This window comes from Eretmochelys imbricata, chromosome 2 (assembly GCF_965152235.1).
Source record: "Eretmochelys imbricata isolate rEreImb1 chromosome 2, rEreImb1.hap1, whole genome shotgun sequence".
Classification (NCBI taxonomy): domain Eukaryota; kingdom Metazoa; phylum Chordata; order Testudines; family Cheloniidae; genus Eretmochelys; species Eretmochelys imbricata.
In genome coordinates, this window is record NC_135573.1 from 233,370,251 (window position 1) to 233,389,596 (window position 19,346).

Genomic DNA, 19,346 nt, shown 5'->3' on the forward strand with positions numbered 1-19,346 from the left:
TGTTGGCAGTTTTTTTTCCATATGGGAGAAAGGTATTGTAATTGACTACTTTCACAATCAGCACTAATGTCACCCATAAGCTGCTTAGCAAAAGAATGGTACAGTTGTATAGTAGTTCTTTTCAGAGGCTGGGCAAATCAGTTCAGTAATGAATTCAATTCGTGGTTCTCTTTTTTGGGTGCATCAGAACAAGTCTTTATTCTGAATCACATTTTGCTGTATCTCCTCTCTTGCTATCTTGCTGACTTTGTTGCAGGGTGTATCTGGATAATTGCACCAGGTGCTTGCTTAAATTGATAAGGAAAATTACACACTGTACAGGTGCAATATGCTATTATAAACAGATTATAACTACTTTATTCCTTTACTATTTTAATATGGTATAGTATACATTCTTCATTGAGTGATATAGATAAAGATTAGATATATATGCAAAGGTTGAAATATTAAACAAAACCAGGTTTCAGAGTAACAGCCGTGTTAGTCTGTATTCGCAAAAAGAAAAGGAGGACTTGTGGCACCTTAGAGACTAACCAATTTATTTGAGCATAAGCTTTCGTGAGCTACAGCTCGCTTCATCAGATGCAACCAAAACCAGTTTTTTAGTTATGGAAGCCTAAGAGAGGAAACCAGGCAAGTGCCTCAAAGTGTGAAAAAGTCTCTTTTTTGTCACTAAGATAACTTGAAATGAGCAAACTAAATTTCACCAAACTTTTCCAAAAAAATCCACATATGGACTGAGATAAGCATCAACATTTTCGGCCTCCTCAACCATAACTAGGCATTATAATTAATACTTTAGTAATGCAAAATTCTTTGAACTGTTTTGAATATTGTTTTGTGGAATACTTATTTCAATTTCCATTTTCAGTCCAAATGTAAAGAAACCTTCAGAATTAAAAGTTGCAAAATATTAGCTCATTAATATGTTTGAAATCAGAATTTCTTTGTTCTTTATGTAAAGCCAGGAGTCAACATGCTATTATATTGTGCTATCAGTTACACTTACTCAGTTTGGTATTTCGCTGCAGGATTTTCAAAGCCGTGCTGCAGTTCGTGAACTAAATGCTATTCCTGCCTTACTGGAACTGCTGAAATCTGAATATCCAGTTGTTCAATTGTTAGCTCTCAAAACCTTTGGTGTAATTAGCAATGACAGAGAAACCAGGATAATACTGAGAGAAAACCAAGGATTAGATCATCTTTTTAAGATACTGGAAACTAAGGTACAGTTTATTTGAAATATGAACTATAAATGTAAACTTGAAAAAGTGTGTTTCAGATATTCTGTATCCAGTCTTCATCCATGCATCCTACTAAAGAAATGAACTTCATCATTTTAAATTTGTTGTTGTGGGGAGTAAGATTCTTTTTGTCAGATTCTGTTAGCATGTGTGTGTTGTTTTATTGCTGTTTGATTATACCAATGAGCTGACAAGTTGACAGAGTAAACCAAATCCAGAGAAATGTTCATTTATGCTGTTTCTTTGAAAAGTATAAACAAAATAATTTTTTTGCCCCTTTTTTGTGTAACCAAAGTAATAATAATTCATTCCAAGGAACTTTGCTTTTTACTTGAAAAGACTGAATGTAGTATGTGTAATCAATGGGTCACTCATGAATGAGGTACTCAACATAAGGATTCATAGATTCATAGATATTTAGGTCAGAAGGGACCATTATGATCATCTAGTCTGACTTCCTGCACAACGCAGGCCACAGAATTTCACCCACCACTCCTACAAAAAAAACCTCACACCTATATCTGTGCTATTGAAGTCCTCAAATAGTAGTTTAAAGACTTCAAGGAGCAGAGAATCCTCCAGCAAGTGACCTGTGCCCCATGCTACAGAGGAAGGCGAAAAGCCTCCAGGGCCTCTTCCAATCTGCCCTGGAGGAAAATTTCTTCCCGACCCCAAATATGGCGATCAGCTAAACCCTGAGCATATGGACAAGATTCATCAGCCATATACTACAGAAAATTTTTTCCTGGGTAACTCAGATCTCACCCCATCTAATAGCCCATCACAGGCCATTGGGCCTATTTATGAATATTTAATTACCAAAATCATGTTATCCCATCATACCATCTCCTCCATAAACTTATCAAGTTTAATCTTAAAGCCAGATAGATCTTTTGCCCCCACTGCTTCCCTTGGAAGGTTATTCCAAAACTTCACTCCTCTGATGATTAAAAACCTTCGTCTAATTTCTAGTCTAAATTTCTTAGTGGCCAGTTTATATCCATTTGTTCTTGTGTCCACATTGGTACTGAGCTTAAATAATTCCTCTCCCTCTCTGGTATTTATCCCTCTGATATATTTATAGAGAGCAATCATATCTCCCCTCAACCTTCTTTTAGTTAGGCTAAACAAGCCGAGCTCCGAGTCTCCTTTCATAAGACAAGTTTTCCATTCCTTGGATCATCCTAGTAGCCCTTCTGTGTACCTGTTCCAGTTTGAATTCATCCTTCTTAAACATGGGAGACCAGAACTGCACACAGTATTCCAGGTGAGGTCTCACCAGTGCCTTGTAGAACGGTACTAAAACCTCCTTTCCCTACTGGAAATACCTCACCTGATGCATCCCAAGACCGCATTAGCTTTTTTCACAGCCATATCACATTGGCAGCTCATAGTCATCCTATGATCAACCAATACTCCAAGGTCCTTTTCCTCCTTTGTTACTTCTAATTGATGCATCCCTCGCTTATAACTAAAATTCTTGTTATTAATCCCTAAATGCATGACCTTACACTTCTCACTGTTAAATTTCATCCTATTACTATTACTCCAGTTTACAAGGTCATCCAGATCCTCCTGTAGGGTATCCCTGTCCTTCTCTAAATTGGCAATACCTCCCAGCTTTGTATCATCCGCAAACTTTATTAGCACATTCCCACTTTTTGTGCCAAGGTCAGTAATAAAAAGATTAAATAAGATTGGTCCCAAAAACGATCCTTGAGGAACTCCACTGGTAACCTCCCTCCAGCCTGACAGCTCACCTTTCAGTAGGACCCATTGTAGTCTCCCCTTTAACCAATTCCTTATCCACCTTTCAATTTTCCTATTGATCCCCGTCTTATCCAATTTAACTAATAATTCCCCATGTGGCACGGTATCAAATGCCTTACTAAAATCTAGGTAAATTAGATCCACTTCGTTTCCTTTGTCTAAAAATCTCAAAGAAGGAGATCAGGTTGGTTTGGCACGATCTACCTTTTGTAAAACCATGTTGTATTTTGTCCCATTTACCATTGACTTCAATGTCCTTAACTACCTTCTCCTTCAAAATTTTTTCCAAGACCTTGCATACTACAGATGTCAAACTAACAGGCCTATAATTACCCGGATCACTTTTTTTCCCTTTCTTAAAAATAGGAACTATGTTAGCAATTCTCCAATCATACGGTACAACCCCTGAGTTTACAGATTCATTAAAAATTCTTGCTAATAGGCTTGCAATTTCTTGTGCCAATTCCTTTAATATTCTTGGATGAAGATTATCTGGGCCCCCCGATTTAGTCCCATTAAGCTGTTTGAGTTTCGCTTCTACCTCAAATATGGTGATATCTACCTCCATATCCTCATTCCCATTTGTCATGCTACCATTATCCCTAAGATCCTCTTTAGTCTCATTAAAGACTGAGGCAAAGTATTTGTTTAGATATTGGGCCATGCCTAGATTATCCTTGACCTCCACTCCATCCTCAGTGTTTAGCGTCCCACTTCTTCTTTCTTTGTTTTCTTCTTATTTATATGACTATAGAACCTTTTACTATTGGTTTTAATTCCCTTTGCAAGTCCAACTCTACTTGACTTTTAGCCTGTCTCACTTTATCCCTACATGTTCTGACCTCAATAAGGTAGCTTTCCTTGCTGATCCCTCCCTTCTTCCACTCCCTATACGCTTTCTGCTTTTTCTTAATCACCTCTCTGAGATGCTTGCTTATCCAGCTTGGTCTACAACTCCTGCCTATGATTTTTTTCCCCTTACTTGGGATGCAGTCTTCCGATAGCATCTGCAGCTTTGATTTAAAATAATCCCAGGCCTCCTCTACCTTTAGATCCTTAAATTCTTCAGTCCAATCCACTTCCCTAACTAATTTCCTTAATTTTTGAAAGTCAGCCCTTTTGAAATCAAAAACCCTAGCTTCAGATTTATTTTTATTAATCCTTCCGTTCAGTTTGAACTGAATTATCTCATGATCACTTGAGCCAAGATTATCCCCTACAACCATTTCTTCTATGAGGTCCTCACTACTCAGCAAAACCAAATCTAAAATGGCATCCCCTCTAGTTGGTTCAGCAACTACTTGCTGAAGGAATCCATCAGCTATCGCATCTAGGAAAATCTGAGCCCTATTATTATTACTAGCACTCGTCCTCCAGTCTATATCTGGGAAGTTAAAGTCTCCCATGATCACACAGTTTCCATTAGTATTTACTTTATTAAAAAGATTAAAAAGGGCTCTATCCATATCCAATGGCAGAATGGGGCCGAAGAGCAGCAGCCTAGGAAGTTTTTGTCATTGCTGTGGTACTGATCAATAATATGCGAAGAGATGATAAAGTAAAGGAAGGGTTTCTCTCATATTAACCATCATCTGGGAAGCACATTTGGTTTTGTTTTTCATCCTGTCAGCTTATTCAGATAAAAATAAGATCTCACCAGATCTAAATGGTAGTTGGAAAATCTTTTTTCTTTTTCTTTTTCTTTTTTTTTTTTTACAGCTATACCTGGTGAGTGAGTGGGAGAATCACTAGTTTTCATGCTGTGTTTATTGTTTTATCATTTGGGTTCTGTTAACACTCTTTTTATAATGACATTACTGTAACATTTTTCAAAGAATTTTAAATAGTGGAAGAATTCACATGGCTTAATTTTATGTGACTTTTCCATTTTCTATATTTTGTCCAGTGCTAGTGCAGTTTCAGAGCCAATCTTGTTCCCTTAATTTAGTCTAAACACCAGTGATTCCAGGTTCCATTCCTGACTTGGATACTCCACTGCTCCAGGCAGAGGTGATGCTGTCCCACTGGGGGCACTAAGCAGGAATGATTGTCCCCCCACCCCCATCACATAATAAAAAAGCGACTGCGGGCCCCCTTGAGCTGCTTGGGATCCTAAGTAATTGCTTAGTCTGCTTATGCCTAGAAGCGGCTCTGGCTCTGAGGTCTGGAACAAGTCACGTGAGCACCTCCTGCCTCAGTTTTAACCATCTGTAAAATGAGTATAATGATACTTATTTCCCTTGTGGGAGTATCATGAGGCTTAATATATAGTAAAGCTCTTTGAAGTCTTAAGATATCAGGTTCTCTCTAAGGACCTGATCCAAAGCCCATTGAACTCAATGGGAGTCTTTCCATTTTTTTCATAATTATAACCAAGCTTGACTCCATGTTAACACAGGTTGTGGAGTCTGTCAGCATAGTTTTAAAAGATGCATAATGAATTTCATTGTATACCAGAATGTGCAATAATTAATTATGGTAATTATCTTAGAAGCTAGAAAAGTTAAAGATATTTTAATCTTCATTAGAAGACTTTTTATTTTTTCTTACTAGGAATTTAATGATCTTCATGTGGAAGCTCTTGCAGTAGTGGCAAATTGTCTTGAGGATGTGGATACTATGCAACTAATTCAGCAGACAGGGGGCCTTAAAAAGCTACTTTCATTTGCAGAAATGTCTACCATTCCTGATATTCAGAAGAATGCAGCAAAGGCAATTACTAAAGCAGCTTATGATCGTATGTTACTTTTTAAAGTTCTATGTTAATTTCTTATGGAAATCCTGTGGGGGTGAATTTTCAGCCAGCCTGAGGGTCACTTCCCAGCATAAGACTACTAATCATGCTGGGAAGAAATAATTCCATAAATGAATTGCAGTTGCAAATCTTAGTGGTCAAAATAGCAAACAGGTACTAAATTAGATATAGAAACTGCTAATATGTGGGTATAAAATGCTTCCAAAAAGGGAATCTTGGCCTCTGAAAATTTGGGCCTTTATCTTTTATTTAATGATTTTAGATACCTGATATCTCAAGCGTTGTTTGCCAGAAAATATTCCTCATTGGCAGTGGATAAACCTGAATAGCAATAATTGGGCTAGTCCCCTCTCTTAAACCTACAACTGCTCATCTAAATGTCAGGCAAGTTAGGGTATAAATTCCTGTTGCAGGGACATAATAGACTTTAAATGGCCTGCAGATTAATAAATCCCTGTGGAATTAGATAGCTTTTTTTCTGCTCTTTTAATAATTATTCATAGCATGGTTCCTATTTTTGCAGCCAGGTTTTTTTAATTCACCATTGAGTTGAGAATTATGCAGAACAAACTCATCACTTTTGCCCATGAGGATGCTGTTTAAATAAGTCTATACATGAAAATACCTCTGGTGGGAAGAGTGGAGAGTTACTGCAGCTCCTCTAGGAATGAAAAATAGTGTGGGGTGAGTAAGGTCAATCCCTCATGTTGTAATCACCTCCAAAGTGGTACCACCCCCACTAGGGAGGCTGGCATATGCTAATTCAAACTGAGTCTCCAGAGACCAAGAGACAAAGAAAAGATTTTCAGTATAAAAGGCTGAGTTTAAAATAACAGGGCTTTCTTTCTGACCCAGTAAACAGACAGGACCTTCTGTCCAGCAGCGGTTTCAACCTATGAAGAAGGGTCCTATCTGTCTGCTGAAACAAAATGAAGGCCTTGAGTCAGTTCAAGTTCATACTTTTATACCAAAAGCCCTTTCTTTGTCTCGTAGTTTCTGGAAAACCCAGCTTGAACTAGTATACACAAACCACCTCGGGGTGGAACTTCTCTGGAGTTGTTCACAATCTCAGAAGTAATCACCCCATACAGTTTCAGTTCCTATAGGATAACACAATCCTATGTAAACCATTCATAAATGTAATACAAAGGTCCCCAAAGATACTGCATGGGGTTGCAATATCTGTCAAATCTCCTCCATAAAGAAGTGGGTATAATTAGGGTGCTTGTCTAGCATCCTAGGGGAACCCACAAGTTTGTTCCCTGGCTGGCATGTCTGCCAATACCTTTTATAACTTGAGACTTCAATAATGCACATAATAAACATTCTCTCCCCCTAGCCAAATTTCTTTGTCTATCCCACCTCCTTGGAGGTCAGGCCTCGGAACCCAGATGGCCTAAACTCAGCTTTGTTGAGGGGAGGAGGAAGATTATTGCTTTTGTTCCCCGCAGTTGAGTTGAGATGAGCAGCAGTTCCTCTCCCCTTTGCTCAGGGTCCTTTATATTTTCATAGACCACCAGGCAGTCACAGACTGGAGGGGGCAGGGAAGCTCCCCCTTCTTTGTTGCTATCTCAAGTATCAGTTTCTTTGTTACCTGCAAGGGATACCCAACCCTACTTATCCCTGTCACCTGCTCCATTTGCATTTTGGCTGACATGGTCCCTTGCAGCTGGGAGCTAACTGAGGGGTCCAGTTAACCCATTCTGCCTTAAAAGCCATAATATCCTTCCCCAACAGCAAAGAAAATGGAATGTCTGCTAGCACATCTACAACCAATACTCCTGACCTTCCTGGGTCTATATGGAAGTCTGTGCTGTAGATAGAGTGAAGGCTTTTACACTGGGAACTTTAACCCAGGTTTCTCACCCTGGGAGCATTTGATGGGGTTTCACTACATGGAGTTTAACTATGTGGAGTTCTAGCAATCCCAGTATCTCTCCATACAATTATTGTTTCCCCGTTAACTATCGCCTGCTCCCACTGGTGATCAGATGAATGTGCACCCCAGAGAGTGTAGCATGACATGTGGGCAGTAGCTTCGTGTGTGAATGGTTCAGCATGAAAATTACATGCCATTGATGAACTGGCTCCACCTCCAAAGGTTTGGTCGCACAGTGTATTCTGAAGTTGCGGTGGAGCTGGCCTTCCCAGCACTGCACTGGGCCTCAGTGGTTGGATTGGGAAATCCCAGGCAAAATGACCCAGCTGGCCACAGATGGGACATCATATTTCCACATCCATCCCAGGGCTTCTCAGAGGAGGCTTCCCACCCCTCCTCCCCCAATTTCCCAGCTACGGTTACATCTCTAGGATCTTTTCTCATTGCCGCATCCTCTGCTGTACCCTTTGTGGCACCATCTCCATGATCCCGTGCATGTCCTGTTGGAGAAAAAGGAAGCTCTTCTGGCTCCTTGTCTGTAGGGGATACCCCAACCTGCCTCAGATTGTCTGAATGCAGCATTGTTTACCCTCTCCAATTTCTTCAGATCACAGGGCAGCATTATACATTTAATTTATGTACATTTTGTAAACATATTATCTAATCTAATATACAGTTAGAAAAAACTCTCCTTCCCCTCCCCTGCCTCTCAGGTCTCCTTTCTTGTGTCCTCATCTAATTCTTCTCATAACCTCCCTAGATTGACCAATTGAATATTTACAATTATTTTTATTGCAAATGCTATATGAAAAGAGCAACTCTGCCCCTCCAGTCCACACTATGGATCTCTATTCATTTTCTCCACTTGTCAATGGAAGTTCCACAGGTGTAATGTCAGTGAGAGTTCTGTACATTGATGATTGGCACCGTAGATTGGAGAGGAGGAGATTGTGTCAAGACTTTCATGATGTATTTTTCCAGTGTTGCTATTTTATTATGACATTCTGGGAAAAAATGAACAATAAGAATGTAAACACCATTTTTCATAGTCCTATGACAGATTTCCATGTACTACATTCCAGGTAGATTACTTATGTTCCTACTACTACAATATATTTTTATTTCTTCTTTCACATTTACTTCTTGCATATAAACACATACCTCTCTTCCCCCTTTGCTCACCTTTTTTTGCATTTTGGTGTCCTACTGTTTTAACATCTACAGTACGACATTCCTAAAGCACATGTTGACAAGAACTACTCATAATTATTACTGTATCATACAATCTTATGTCCTTGGATATAACTGCCAGTGATGATGCATCTTCTTGTTACCTTTCTTTACAAACGCAATCAATGGTCTCAGTATAAAGGCTTGGTCTCTTCTTCAGACTACGATATATGGCGTAGATCAGTGGTCTCCAACCTTTTTATGCCCAAAATCATTTTTTGAATTTAAGGGCAACCCAGGATCTGCCCCTCCCCTTCCCCAAAGCTCCTCCCCACTCACTCCATCCCCACCTCTCTCCGTCATTTGCTCTCCCCCACCCTCACTCATTTTCACCAGACTGGCGTAGGGGGCTGGGGTTCGGGAGCGGCTGCAGGCTCTGGGCTGGGGCCAAGGGGTTTGCAGTGTAGGAGGGGGCTCTGGGCTGAGCCTGGGGCAGGGGGTTGAGGTGCAGGAGGGGGTAAGGGGTGCAAGCCTTGGGAGGGAGTTTGGGTGCAGGAGGGGGCTCTGGACTGGGGCAGACTGTAAGAGTGCAGGAGGGGATACGAGGTGCTGGCTCTAGGAGAGGGCTCGGGGCTGGCTCTGCGAGGGGGCTTGGGGCTTGAGCTTGGGGTGCAGGAGGGAGTTTGGGGGGCAGGAGGCGGTATGGGGTGCTGGCTCTGGGAGAGGACTCAGGGCTGGTTTAGGGTGCTGGCTCTGGGAGGGGGGTTTAGGGCTGGGGCTTGGGGTGCGGCCTTCCGCCGGGCAGCACTTACCTCCGGTGGCTCCCGGTCAGTGGTGTACATGGCTGCTGCTAAGGCAGGCTCCCTGCATACCCTGGCCCCACACTGCTCATGGAAAGGGCCAACACGCCCCTGCAGCCCTGGGGGTGGGGAAGTGGCATGTGGCTCCACGCACTGACCCTCTCTGCAAGCACCACCCCCGCAGCTCCCATTGGCCACAGCTCCCCGTTCCCAGCCAATGGGAGCTGCGGGGATGGTGCTTACAGGCAGGAGCAGTGTGTGGAGGGAGACCCCTGCCCCTCTGCCCCGGGGCTCCGGGGCCGGACTGGCCGCTTCCGGGAGTGGCGTGGGGCCCAGGCAGGCAGGGAGCCTGTCTTAGCGGCAACTCCGCTGCACTGCTGGAGATCGCAATCGACTGGGAGATCCTCTACATACACACTGTAACGAGCGTGATCAGGTAAGGTGAGCTATTATCAGGTAAGGTGAGCTATTACCAGCTATTACCCTGCTGTCCTGCTGGTAATAGCTCACCTTACCTGATCACTCTCGTTACAGTGTGTATGGTAACTCCCATTGTTTCATGTTCTCTGTGTATATAAATCTCCCCACTGTATTTTCCACTGCATGCACCCAATGAAGTGAGCTGTAGCTCACGAAAGCTTATGCTCTAATTAATTGGTTAGTCTCTAGGGTGCCACAAGTCCTCCTTTTCTTTTTGTCCAATATTAGCTCCTAGACATGGCACCAGGGAGAGAGGGAGATGTTAAATACATTGCTGCTAGCCAGGTTCATGATCTAAAGTTAACTTCTCAGCTGAAGAAAAGGTGGAACAGTAGCAATTACCAGGAACAGTGTAGGGGAAAATCAGAATCAACAGTATGCAATTGTGTTTTGGGAATTTTTTGTACTGTAAATGTACTAAACATGCAACATTTGTAAATTCATTGCATTAGTAGTATGCCTAGTGTGTGGTCTAGTACTCGATTATTACTCTGATTAAAATGTAAGTGCATGACTTCTTGCGCAGAAATCCAATATAGTGCATTATAGTTCTGAGTCAGCATGTGATTTCATCATTAAAATCTGTTATAACTATACAGTAATCTGCCCTTTGCAGGTTTGGTGAACACAGCTGGATTTTGAGAACATTTCCAGCAGGGTAGAGAAAAAGAATTATGGTCTTGCATTAAAATGGAAAATTGTACCTCTGTTATGATGGTACATGTATCTATTTTCTGACGGCAACAGTTAGCTATAAACCAGTGCCAGTTTCTGAAATAAATAGTGTTGGCAGCTGTAGCTGAAGTTGCTTTTTTCCTGATTGATGTGATGCTAGTAAACACATTTTTTTGCATGTCATCCTTCAAAAAAGTATTTGCCTTAGCTTTTCTTTGTTGGGAAAGATGTCACAAAAGGGTTACACTGTATGAACAAAGCAACTTAGGTAGGATAAATATTTTATTAAATTTTGGACACCATCTTTAGTTCAGTGTTCTGTTTATATAAGGCCAAACTGGCAGTTTAATCACTGTGCTTTGTTGTGCCACAAAATTATGTATTTAATACAGTTCCTTTGCAGGGCTTTTATTTTGTACATCCAGAGATATGGATTGCAAGCTTTGACCCTGATTCACTGTTGTCTCACAAATAATGCAGTCATTTACATGAGTGCAAAGTGAGAACAAAATGTATTTAAAATTCTGTAATTGTAATTTAGTAGTATTTTTCATCCACTTTGACCTAACTTTGCTTTGGTATAAATTATTACAGAAGGTGCAGGGCAATAGTGTATTGGGCTCTTTGTTCCTAGTTTTGGGGTAAAAATGAGTAGTAGTAAAAAAAAAACAACCTAAACAAGAGTTAGTTCATGATGGGCTCAGTGCTCAAAAACAGGATGAGGTGTTGGTCCTCCAGACTCTGCTGGCTGCCTGTGTCTGATTGCTCTGTGTACTATTAGATCAATATATTCAAATAATTCCAGGGTCAAGAGATTTATCACTACAAATATGGTGTTATCATCTGAACATGAGAAGTGCTTTGGTGCAAAATGATGCTGCTTTATTGTACATAAAAGGCCCATAATAAAACCCAAATGGACAAGCTCATGCAAATAGAGATAGGGTCAGCCAGAAATATTTGTCCTTAGAATACAATTGGAAAATGAAACTTAAAATGTTAATAATTTTCTTTATATGTACACTGTAATAGTATACAATAAAGTCGAATCAAAATCTGCTGTTCTAGATTATTTCTAATACATTTGAAATGGCTATATTTACTAGTTTAAAGGAACTACTGCAGAGTATTAATGTTCTTAATTTGCCTTCATGTAGGCAGTAAATATATTTTTTACCTATATTTGAAAAAAATGTTCATCCTTAATCACATATGGCATTTGGAAAAATAAGAATAGCATTTTAAAAAAATACAAAAATTTCATATAGCAATGATGAATTTGCCATATCAAAACAAATTACTGAAGCAAGAAGACTCCCCTAGAGAGCGTTATTAGGGATTACAGACTAGTTTGGCAAGCAACAGGTCGGAAGCAAAGTCTATTACTTGTCAAATCAGTCTGTAATCCCATTTAATGCCCTCTTGAGAGAGTTGGCTGTTACACGTCAATACTGCGCCAAGTTTCTTTCTGCTGTTGCTTAAAATTCTCCCAACACTTGAATTTTTGTGTATTATACTTTGTGATGTAGATTATGTAGCTTTGATGAGTATAAAATATGTAGAAACTGTCTGGAAAAGAGAAAACGATAGTCTTGTGATATGTATGCATTGAGCCATTTCTGCAGTAATAGGGCTTGATTGAAAATCTAGTTTTCATTAGCTTTATGGTCAAACTGAGAATTTTTTTAAGCCAAACCAAAACTATCACAGAAGTTCCGTTTTCATTGAGAAGAACGATTTTAAATAACATAAAATAATAAATTTGTAAAATGGATGTAAATGTTTTAGATAATATTAAAATTATCTTCTTTTTTTTCAGTTAGACCACAGATTGTGGGCTGCATCTTGCCCTAGGCTCTGATTCAGCAAAGGATTTAAATAGTTGTGGCAAAAATGTCAAAAGTGGCTAAGTGATTTATATATCTGTCTCATTGAAAGTCAATGGAATTTGAGCTCTTGAATCACTGATGAACTTTTGAAAATTTTACCCCATATGCATAACTTTAAGCACATAAGTAGCCCTATTGCTGTCAATGGGACTACTCACAAGCATGGGTTATGCACATGCTTGAGTGTTTTGTTGGCTCTCGGCTCTAGTGATTACAGTGATGAAGAGCAGCAGATATGCTATCCAGTGCTTCCTTTGCTACAGACTCCTGCCAGTCAGGGAGGATGCACTCTGGTGTGCACTTTATTGTTACCCTGAACAGGATTGCTGACAGCAACATGTAGCCTTGCTGGGTGAAGGGAGGGAGCTGGACATGCCCTCTAAACTTCAGACCACACCTATTTTGAGGTAGGTGAGTTCTCCAAGCTTATTGGCCAGCCCTCCTTTGAGTGCTGTGGAAAGATCTTGTGCTCCTGCTTGTATAGTAGGAGGAGACTTCCTGTGCACTCTTCCTTGCCCTGGCACGTCAGTGCGGCATAGGGCAAGATTGAGCCCCAAGTCTTTTAACATTTTCTTTAAAGCTGCATTTTAATGAAGAACTATGAGTTGCACGTTTTTTATCTGCCCTTGCCTTTTGTTTGGTCCATATAATACTGTGACTAATATGGGAACCATCAAGTACACAGCTTAATTGTTCTTTTACTTGTATATTTGCCTTTAAATTTCATGTACATGACTCCTATTAGCATGAACTGAGGGAAGAATATATCCCTTAAAGAGTATGACTGTAGTAAACAGAAAATGTGAAAGCTGAATCACTGAGTCTGCACAATCAGGAAACAAACTCTCGACTGAATTTGGTTATTTGTGTTTAAAGCTGGTTATTAAAATGCATCCTTTTAATCTCCCTTGCCTTTTAATGCGGGTCTCTGCCCAGGAGAGGTGACAGCTGAGGAACCGGGAGCTACAGTGAGTGCCCTTGGTGGACCAGGAGGGAGGAATATAGGTGCAATTGCCTTGAACTGTGATGCCACACACTGGGCTTTAGTCTCTCATTTGTATCAAAAGCAAGGAACAAATGTGTAAGATCAAATAGATGTCGTTCTCATTTGCAATCCTATTTCTATGAAGATTAATGCTATTTTTTGTTTGTTTTGTGTAAAGCTGAAAACAGAAGAATTTTGCATGAAGAAGAGATTGAAAAGTGCCTTGTAACCCTTTTGGGAACTGACAATGATGGTGCTAAAGCTGCTGCTTCTCAAGCTATTTCTGCTATGTGTGAGAGTTTAGCAAGCAAAGATGCTTTTGGAATCCAAGGTGAGTAAATTGGGGAGGAGATGGAATTAGCTCCATTAAGCTCCATTTTGTAAGGATCATATTATCATTTTACAGTTTCCCATGGGTTATTTAAAGCAGCATATGTACAATTATTTTTTTAAAGGGATTCCCCAGCTAGTTCAGTTGCTAAGCAGTGAGAATGAAGAAGTAAAAGAAGGTGCTGCCATAGCTCTGGCTAATCTGACAACAGCCAGTCCTAACAATGCAAGGTAAGTGTGCAATTTGTAAATAACTATGTAAAATACTAATCTGGACATACTTTGATTTTTAAAAAATTCTCCAGTCAATGTCCTAGATCTCTAGTCAATGTCAGTGGGAGTTACACATACATAAAAGAGAGCACAGCATAGTAGCCAAGAGGCCAGACTTTAACCTGCTGCAGCTGCCAGGGGAATCTCTTGATGATGATGAGCTGGTGTGGCAGTTCTACGCCACCCCCATTAGTCCTCAATGTAAGGGATGTGGTCAGGACATCCCTACACTATGGTAGTGTCCAGCTGCAAACTGTTCATTGAGGCTCTGGGCAGCCGATGTAAATTACAGCAGCCTTTGGCTGAGCTGACCTATGCACAGATCAAGGATCAGGGGAATGTAAAGCTGGCTTAAATTTACTTTTCTGTTATCACACAGTCCTGCACCAACCTTAGATGGACTGGTGAATCTGATCTTAGGTCTGCTATGTAGATCAGAAAGCAATAACTTACATTAAATGGGTATGCAGGATGAATGCTGTGTGACTATAATTACTTGCTAACTTCACTTGTAAATGAAACTCTTTTCTGAGTCATAGATGAGCCAAAGAGTAACTTTGGACTCATGAATGATAAGGCCAAACCCTTTGCTGATACAAATCAGCATAGCTCCAGCTCACCAGCTGAGAATCTGGCCCCTATTTGTTTTATATTCATATAACTAAAAAAAATACTAACCCTTTTTTTAATTTGGAAAAAAAAATCCAGCCTGAGATACTGTAATCCATATTCATCCTAGAACTGGGTTTGTTTATTGTTTGTTTTTGGTTTTGGTTTTGCTTTTTGTCTCACTTGTAAACCACTGAAAGTAAATACATTTAATGGGAATGCAGATATATCTTTAAATGATGTGAATTTGCTGTGTAATGATGTTGAGGATATTCTAGTCACAAATGGGACTAATGAGAATAGAATCATTTTATTAGTTATGTATTAGTTCCTTCTTATAAGCCCCCAGAGTGTTAAATCATAAAGCCAACAGCAACATATACATTTTGATGTGATAAGAACAGCATAGTGGCTAACTTAAAGAGGGGTAGCCACTGGGGAAGAAGCACTGCGTCCCTGACTGAGGGAGACTGCTGAGGAGACCAAGGAGCAGTGAGCGAATGGTGTGACTGAACTATAGAGACATTTTGAAGTTAGGCCCCTCCAATTTTATGTCCGCCTTGCCCAGAGGCATAGGCGCCGACTCCATGGGTGCTCCGGGGCTGGAGCACTCACGGGGAAAAATTGGTGGATGCTCTGCACTCACTGGCAGCTCCCAGCCCTCCCCGGCCCCAGCTCATCTCCACTCCGCCTCCTCCCCTGAGTGCACTGCCGCTCCACTTCTCCCCCTAGCTCCCACCGCTTGCTGCACGAAATAGCTGTTTCGTGTCACGAAGCGCTGGGGGGAGGAGGGGGAACGCTACTGGGGCCATGGGAGTGCACCCATTGTGTGTACATTTTTGCGGACTATTTCATATATTTTCCTCCCAGGTTTCCCTGGGGTCCCATATTTCTTCCTCCCAGTCAGGGTTTACCCTGGACAGTGTTTGATCCCATTCTTTTGCTGTGACTGCTGCAACTTGGTGGGTTGCGAAGCCTAGCTTCTAGTTAAGCTGCTTGATAATCAATTTGCAGCGATTATGACTTGCAGGAGCTCTGCCTTGCTTTAATATTAGTTTCTTTACTATGCCCTGTAGGACTTGGGATTTTTTTTTTATTTTATTTTATTCTTTTATTTGTTTTAGTAATTCTTTTTCCCTTGCTTTTAGTTTTTGTACAGCGTCCTTAAGCATGTCCAATTGGCCGTGAACCCCTGTAGTCAATACTTTCCATTTATTGGTGTTTTGCTTACTCGCACCGAGCTTTTCATGCAGTGTAGTGTTTTTTGCTTGGCAATTGACCAGCCGGAGGAACACCTCATTACAGGCTTTCCACAATAGCCAGAGTGCAGCCGAATCCCTTTTTATTAGGGTTGAAAGGTTTATAAATTTGAGATTTGTTTAAAAGGGGTAATCTTTTGCACACACGGCAGCTTTTTTGGCTCTACCTGAGCATTTTCCTTAGGGGACTCCTTTCATAAGAATGGCCATACTGGTCCATACTGGCCAAAGGTCCATCCAGTCCAGTGTCCAGTCTACTGACAGTGGCCAATGCCAGGTGCCCCAGAGGGACTGAACCTAACAGGTAATGATCAAGTGATCTCTCTCCTGCCATCCATCTCCACCCTCTGATAAACAGAGGCTAGGGACACCATTCCTTACCCATCCTGGCTAATAGCCATTAATGGACTTAACCTCCATGAATTTATCCAGTTCTCTTTTAAACCCTGTTATAATCCGAGCCTTCATATCCTCCTCAAGCAAGGAGTTCCACAGGTTGACTGTGCGCTGAGTGAAGAAGAACTTCCTTTTATTTGTTTTAAACCTACTACCCATTAATTTCATTTGGTGGACTCTAGTTCTTATATTATGGGAACAAGTAAATAACTTTTCCTTATTCACTTTCTCCACACCACTCATGATTTTGTATACCTCTATCATGCCCCCTCCTTAGTCTCCTCTTTTCCAAGCTGGAAAGTCCCAGCCTCTTTAATCTCTCCTTGTATGGGACCTGTTCCAAACCCCTAATCATTTTAGTTGCCCTTTTCTGAACCTTTTCTAATGCCAGTATATCTTTTTTGAGATGAGGGGACCACATCTGTACACAGTATTCAAGATGTGGGCGTACCAGGGATTTATATAAGGGCAATAATTCTCCGTCTTATTCTCTATCCCTTTTTTAATGATTCCTAACATCCCATTTGCTTTTTTGACTGCCGCTGCACACTGCGTGGACGTCTTCAGAGAACTGTCCACAATGTCTCCAAGATCTTTCTCCTGATTAGTTGTAGCTAAATTAGCCCCCATCATATTATATGTATAGTTAGGGTTATTTTTTCCAATGTGCATTACTTTACATTTATCCACATTAAATTTCATTTGCCATTTTGTTGCCCAATCACTTAGTTTTGAGAGATCTTTTTGAAGTTCTTCACAGTCTGCTTTGGTCTTCACTATCTTGAGCAGTTTAGTATCATCTGCAAACTTTGCCACTTCACTGTTTACCCCTTTCTCCAGATCATTTATGAATAAGTTGAATAGGATTGGTCCTAGGACTGACCCTTGGGGAACACCACTAGTTACCCCTCTCCATTCTGAAAATTTACCATTTATTCCTACCCTTTGTTCCCTGTCTTTTAACCAGTTCTCAGTCCATGAAAGGATCTTCCCTCTTATCCCATGACAACTTAATTTACATAAGAGCCTTTGGTGAGGGACCTTGTCAAAGGCTTTCTGGAAATCTAAGTATACTATGTCCACTGGATCCCCCTTGTTCACATGTTTGTTAACCACCTCAAAGAACTCTAATAGATTAGTAAGACATGATCTCCCTTTACAGAAACCATGTTGACTTTTGCGCAACAATTTATGTTCTTCTATGTGTCTGACAATTTTATTCTTTACTATCATTTCAACTAATTTGGCTGGTACTGACATTGGACTTACCAGTCTGTAATTGCCAGGATCAACTCTAGAGTCCTTTTTAAATATTGGCGTTACATTAGCTATCTTCCAGTCATTGGGTACAGTAGCTGATTTAAAGGACAGGTTACAAACCATAGTTAATAGTTCCACAATTTCACATTTGAGTTCTTTCAGAACTCTTGGGTGAATGCCATCTTGTCCCAGTGACTTATTACTGTTAAGTTTCTTAATTAATTCCAAAACCTCCTTCAGTCTGTGACAATTCCTCAGATTTGTCTACAAAAGACGGCTCAGGTTTGGGACTCTCCGTAACATCCTCAGCTGTCAAGATTGAAGCAAAGAATTCATTTAGTTTCTCTGTGATGACTTTATCGTCTTTAAGTGCTCCTTTTGTATCTCGATCGTCCAGGGGCCCCACTGGTTGTTTAGCAGGCATCCTGCTTCTGATGTACTTAAAAAACATTTTGTTATTACGTTTTGAGTTTTTGGCTAGCTGTTCTTCAAACTCCTTTTTGGCTTTTCTTATTACATTTTTACATTTAATTTGGCTGTGTTTATGCTCCTTTTTATTTACCTCACTAGGATTTGACTTCCACTTTTTAAAAGATGCCTTTTTATCTCTCACTGCTTCTTTTACATGGTTGTTAAGCCACGGCGGCTGTTTTTTAGTTCTTTTACTGTGTTTTTTAATTTGTGGTATACATTTAAGTTGCGCCTCTGTTATGGTGTCTTTGAAAAGTGTCCATGCCGTTTGCAGGGATTTCACTCTAGTCACTGTACCTTTAAATTTCTGTTTAACTAATCTCCTCATTTTTGCATAGTTCCCCTTTCTGAAATTAAATGCCACAGTGTTGGGCTGTTGAGGTGTTCTTCCCACCACAGGAATGTTAAATGTTATTATATTATGGTCACTATTTCCAAGTGGTCCTGTTACCTCTTGGACCAGATCCTGTGCTCCACTCAGGACTAGATCGAGAATTGCCTCTCCCCTTGTGGGTTCCTGTACCAGCTGCTCCAAGAAGCAGTCATTTAAAGTATCGAGAAATTTTGGCCCTGCATTTTGTCCTGAGGTGATATGTACCCAGTCAATATGGGGATAATTGAAATCCCCCATTATTATTGAGTTTTTTATTTTGATAGCCTTTCATTTGAATATTTTGTATTTAAGGTCTTTGGTTGGTATTTTTAATTACTTTTAAGATTTTGTGTTGCCCACACCAGTGCCGAGGCTTACAAATTCCTTTTTTCACCCCTGTTGACCGTGCCAGTGCCGGGGCTTACAAATGTAACCTGTTCCGGGCCAGAGGGAGAGATGCTAAGCCTCCCTCTGTATCACTTGGACTACTACCACCAAGGGTTCATACACCAAACATAAAAACCCCTCCCAGGATCAGAGCAAGAAACACTAAGTTCTCCTCTTGTGCTCAGTTTTGCTACAGCTGAGGGTGTATGCACCTAGGATTTTTCAGTTTGGAGTGAGGATCTCTAAGTCCTCCTCCTACTGCCCGACCTTACTACGATTAGGGGTATACCCACCTCCAATTATTTTCCCCCCAGCAACCCGGGGTGGAGAGAGGACTGCTA

General features: G+C 40.7%; 1 protein-coding gene across 2 annotated transcripts in view; it reads left to right on the forward strand.

Moving 5' to 3' along the window:
- ARMC3 (armadillo repeat containing 3) overlaps nt 1–19,346 on the forward strand; it is a 103,812-nt gene that overhangs the window by 22,372 nt on the left and 62,094 nt on the right. For both annotated transcript variants that reach the window (XM_077809455.1, XM_077809456.1), the window contains exons 6-9: nt 1,032–1,226; nt 5,568–5,751; nt 13,826–13,978; nt 14,103–14,208. In XM_077809455.1, coding sequence (XP_077665581.1) covers nt 1,032–1,226; nt 5,568–5,751; nt 13,826–13,978; nt 14,103–14,208 — 638 coding nt within the window. The remainder of the gene's footprint in view (nt 1–1,031; nt 1,227–5,567; nt 5,752–13,825; nt 13,979–14,102; nt 14,209–19,346) is intronic.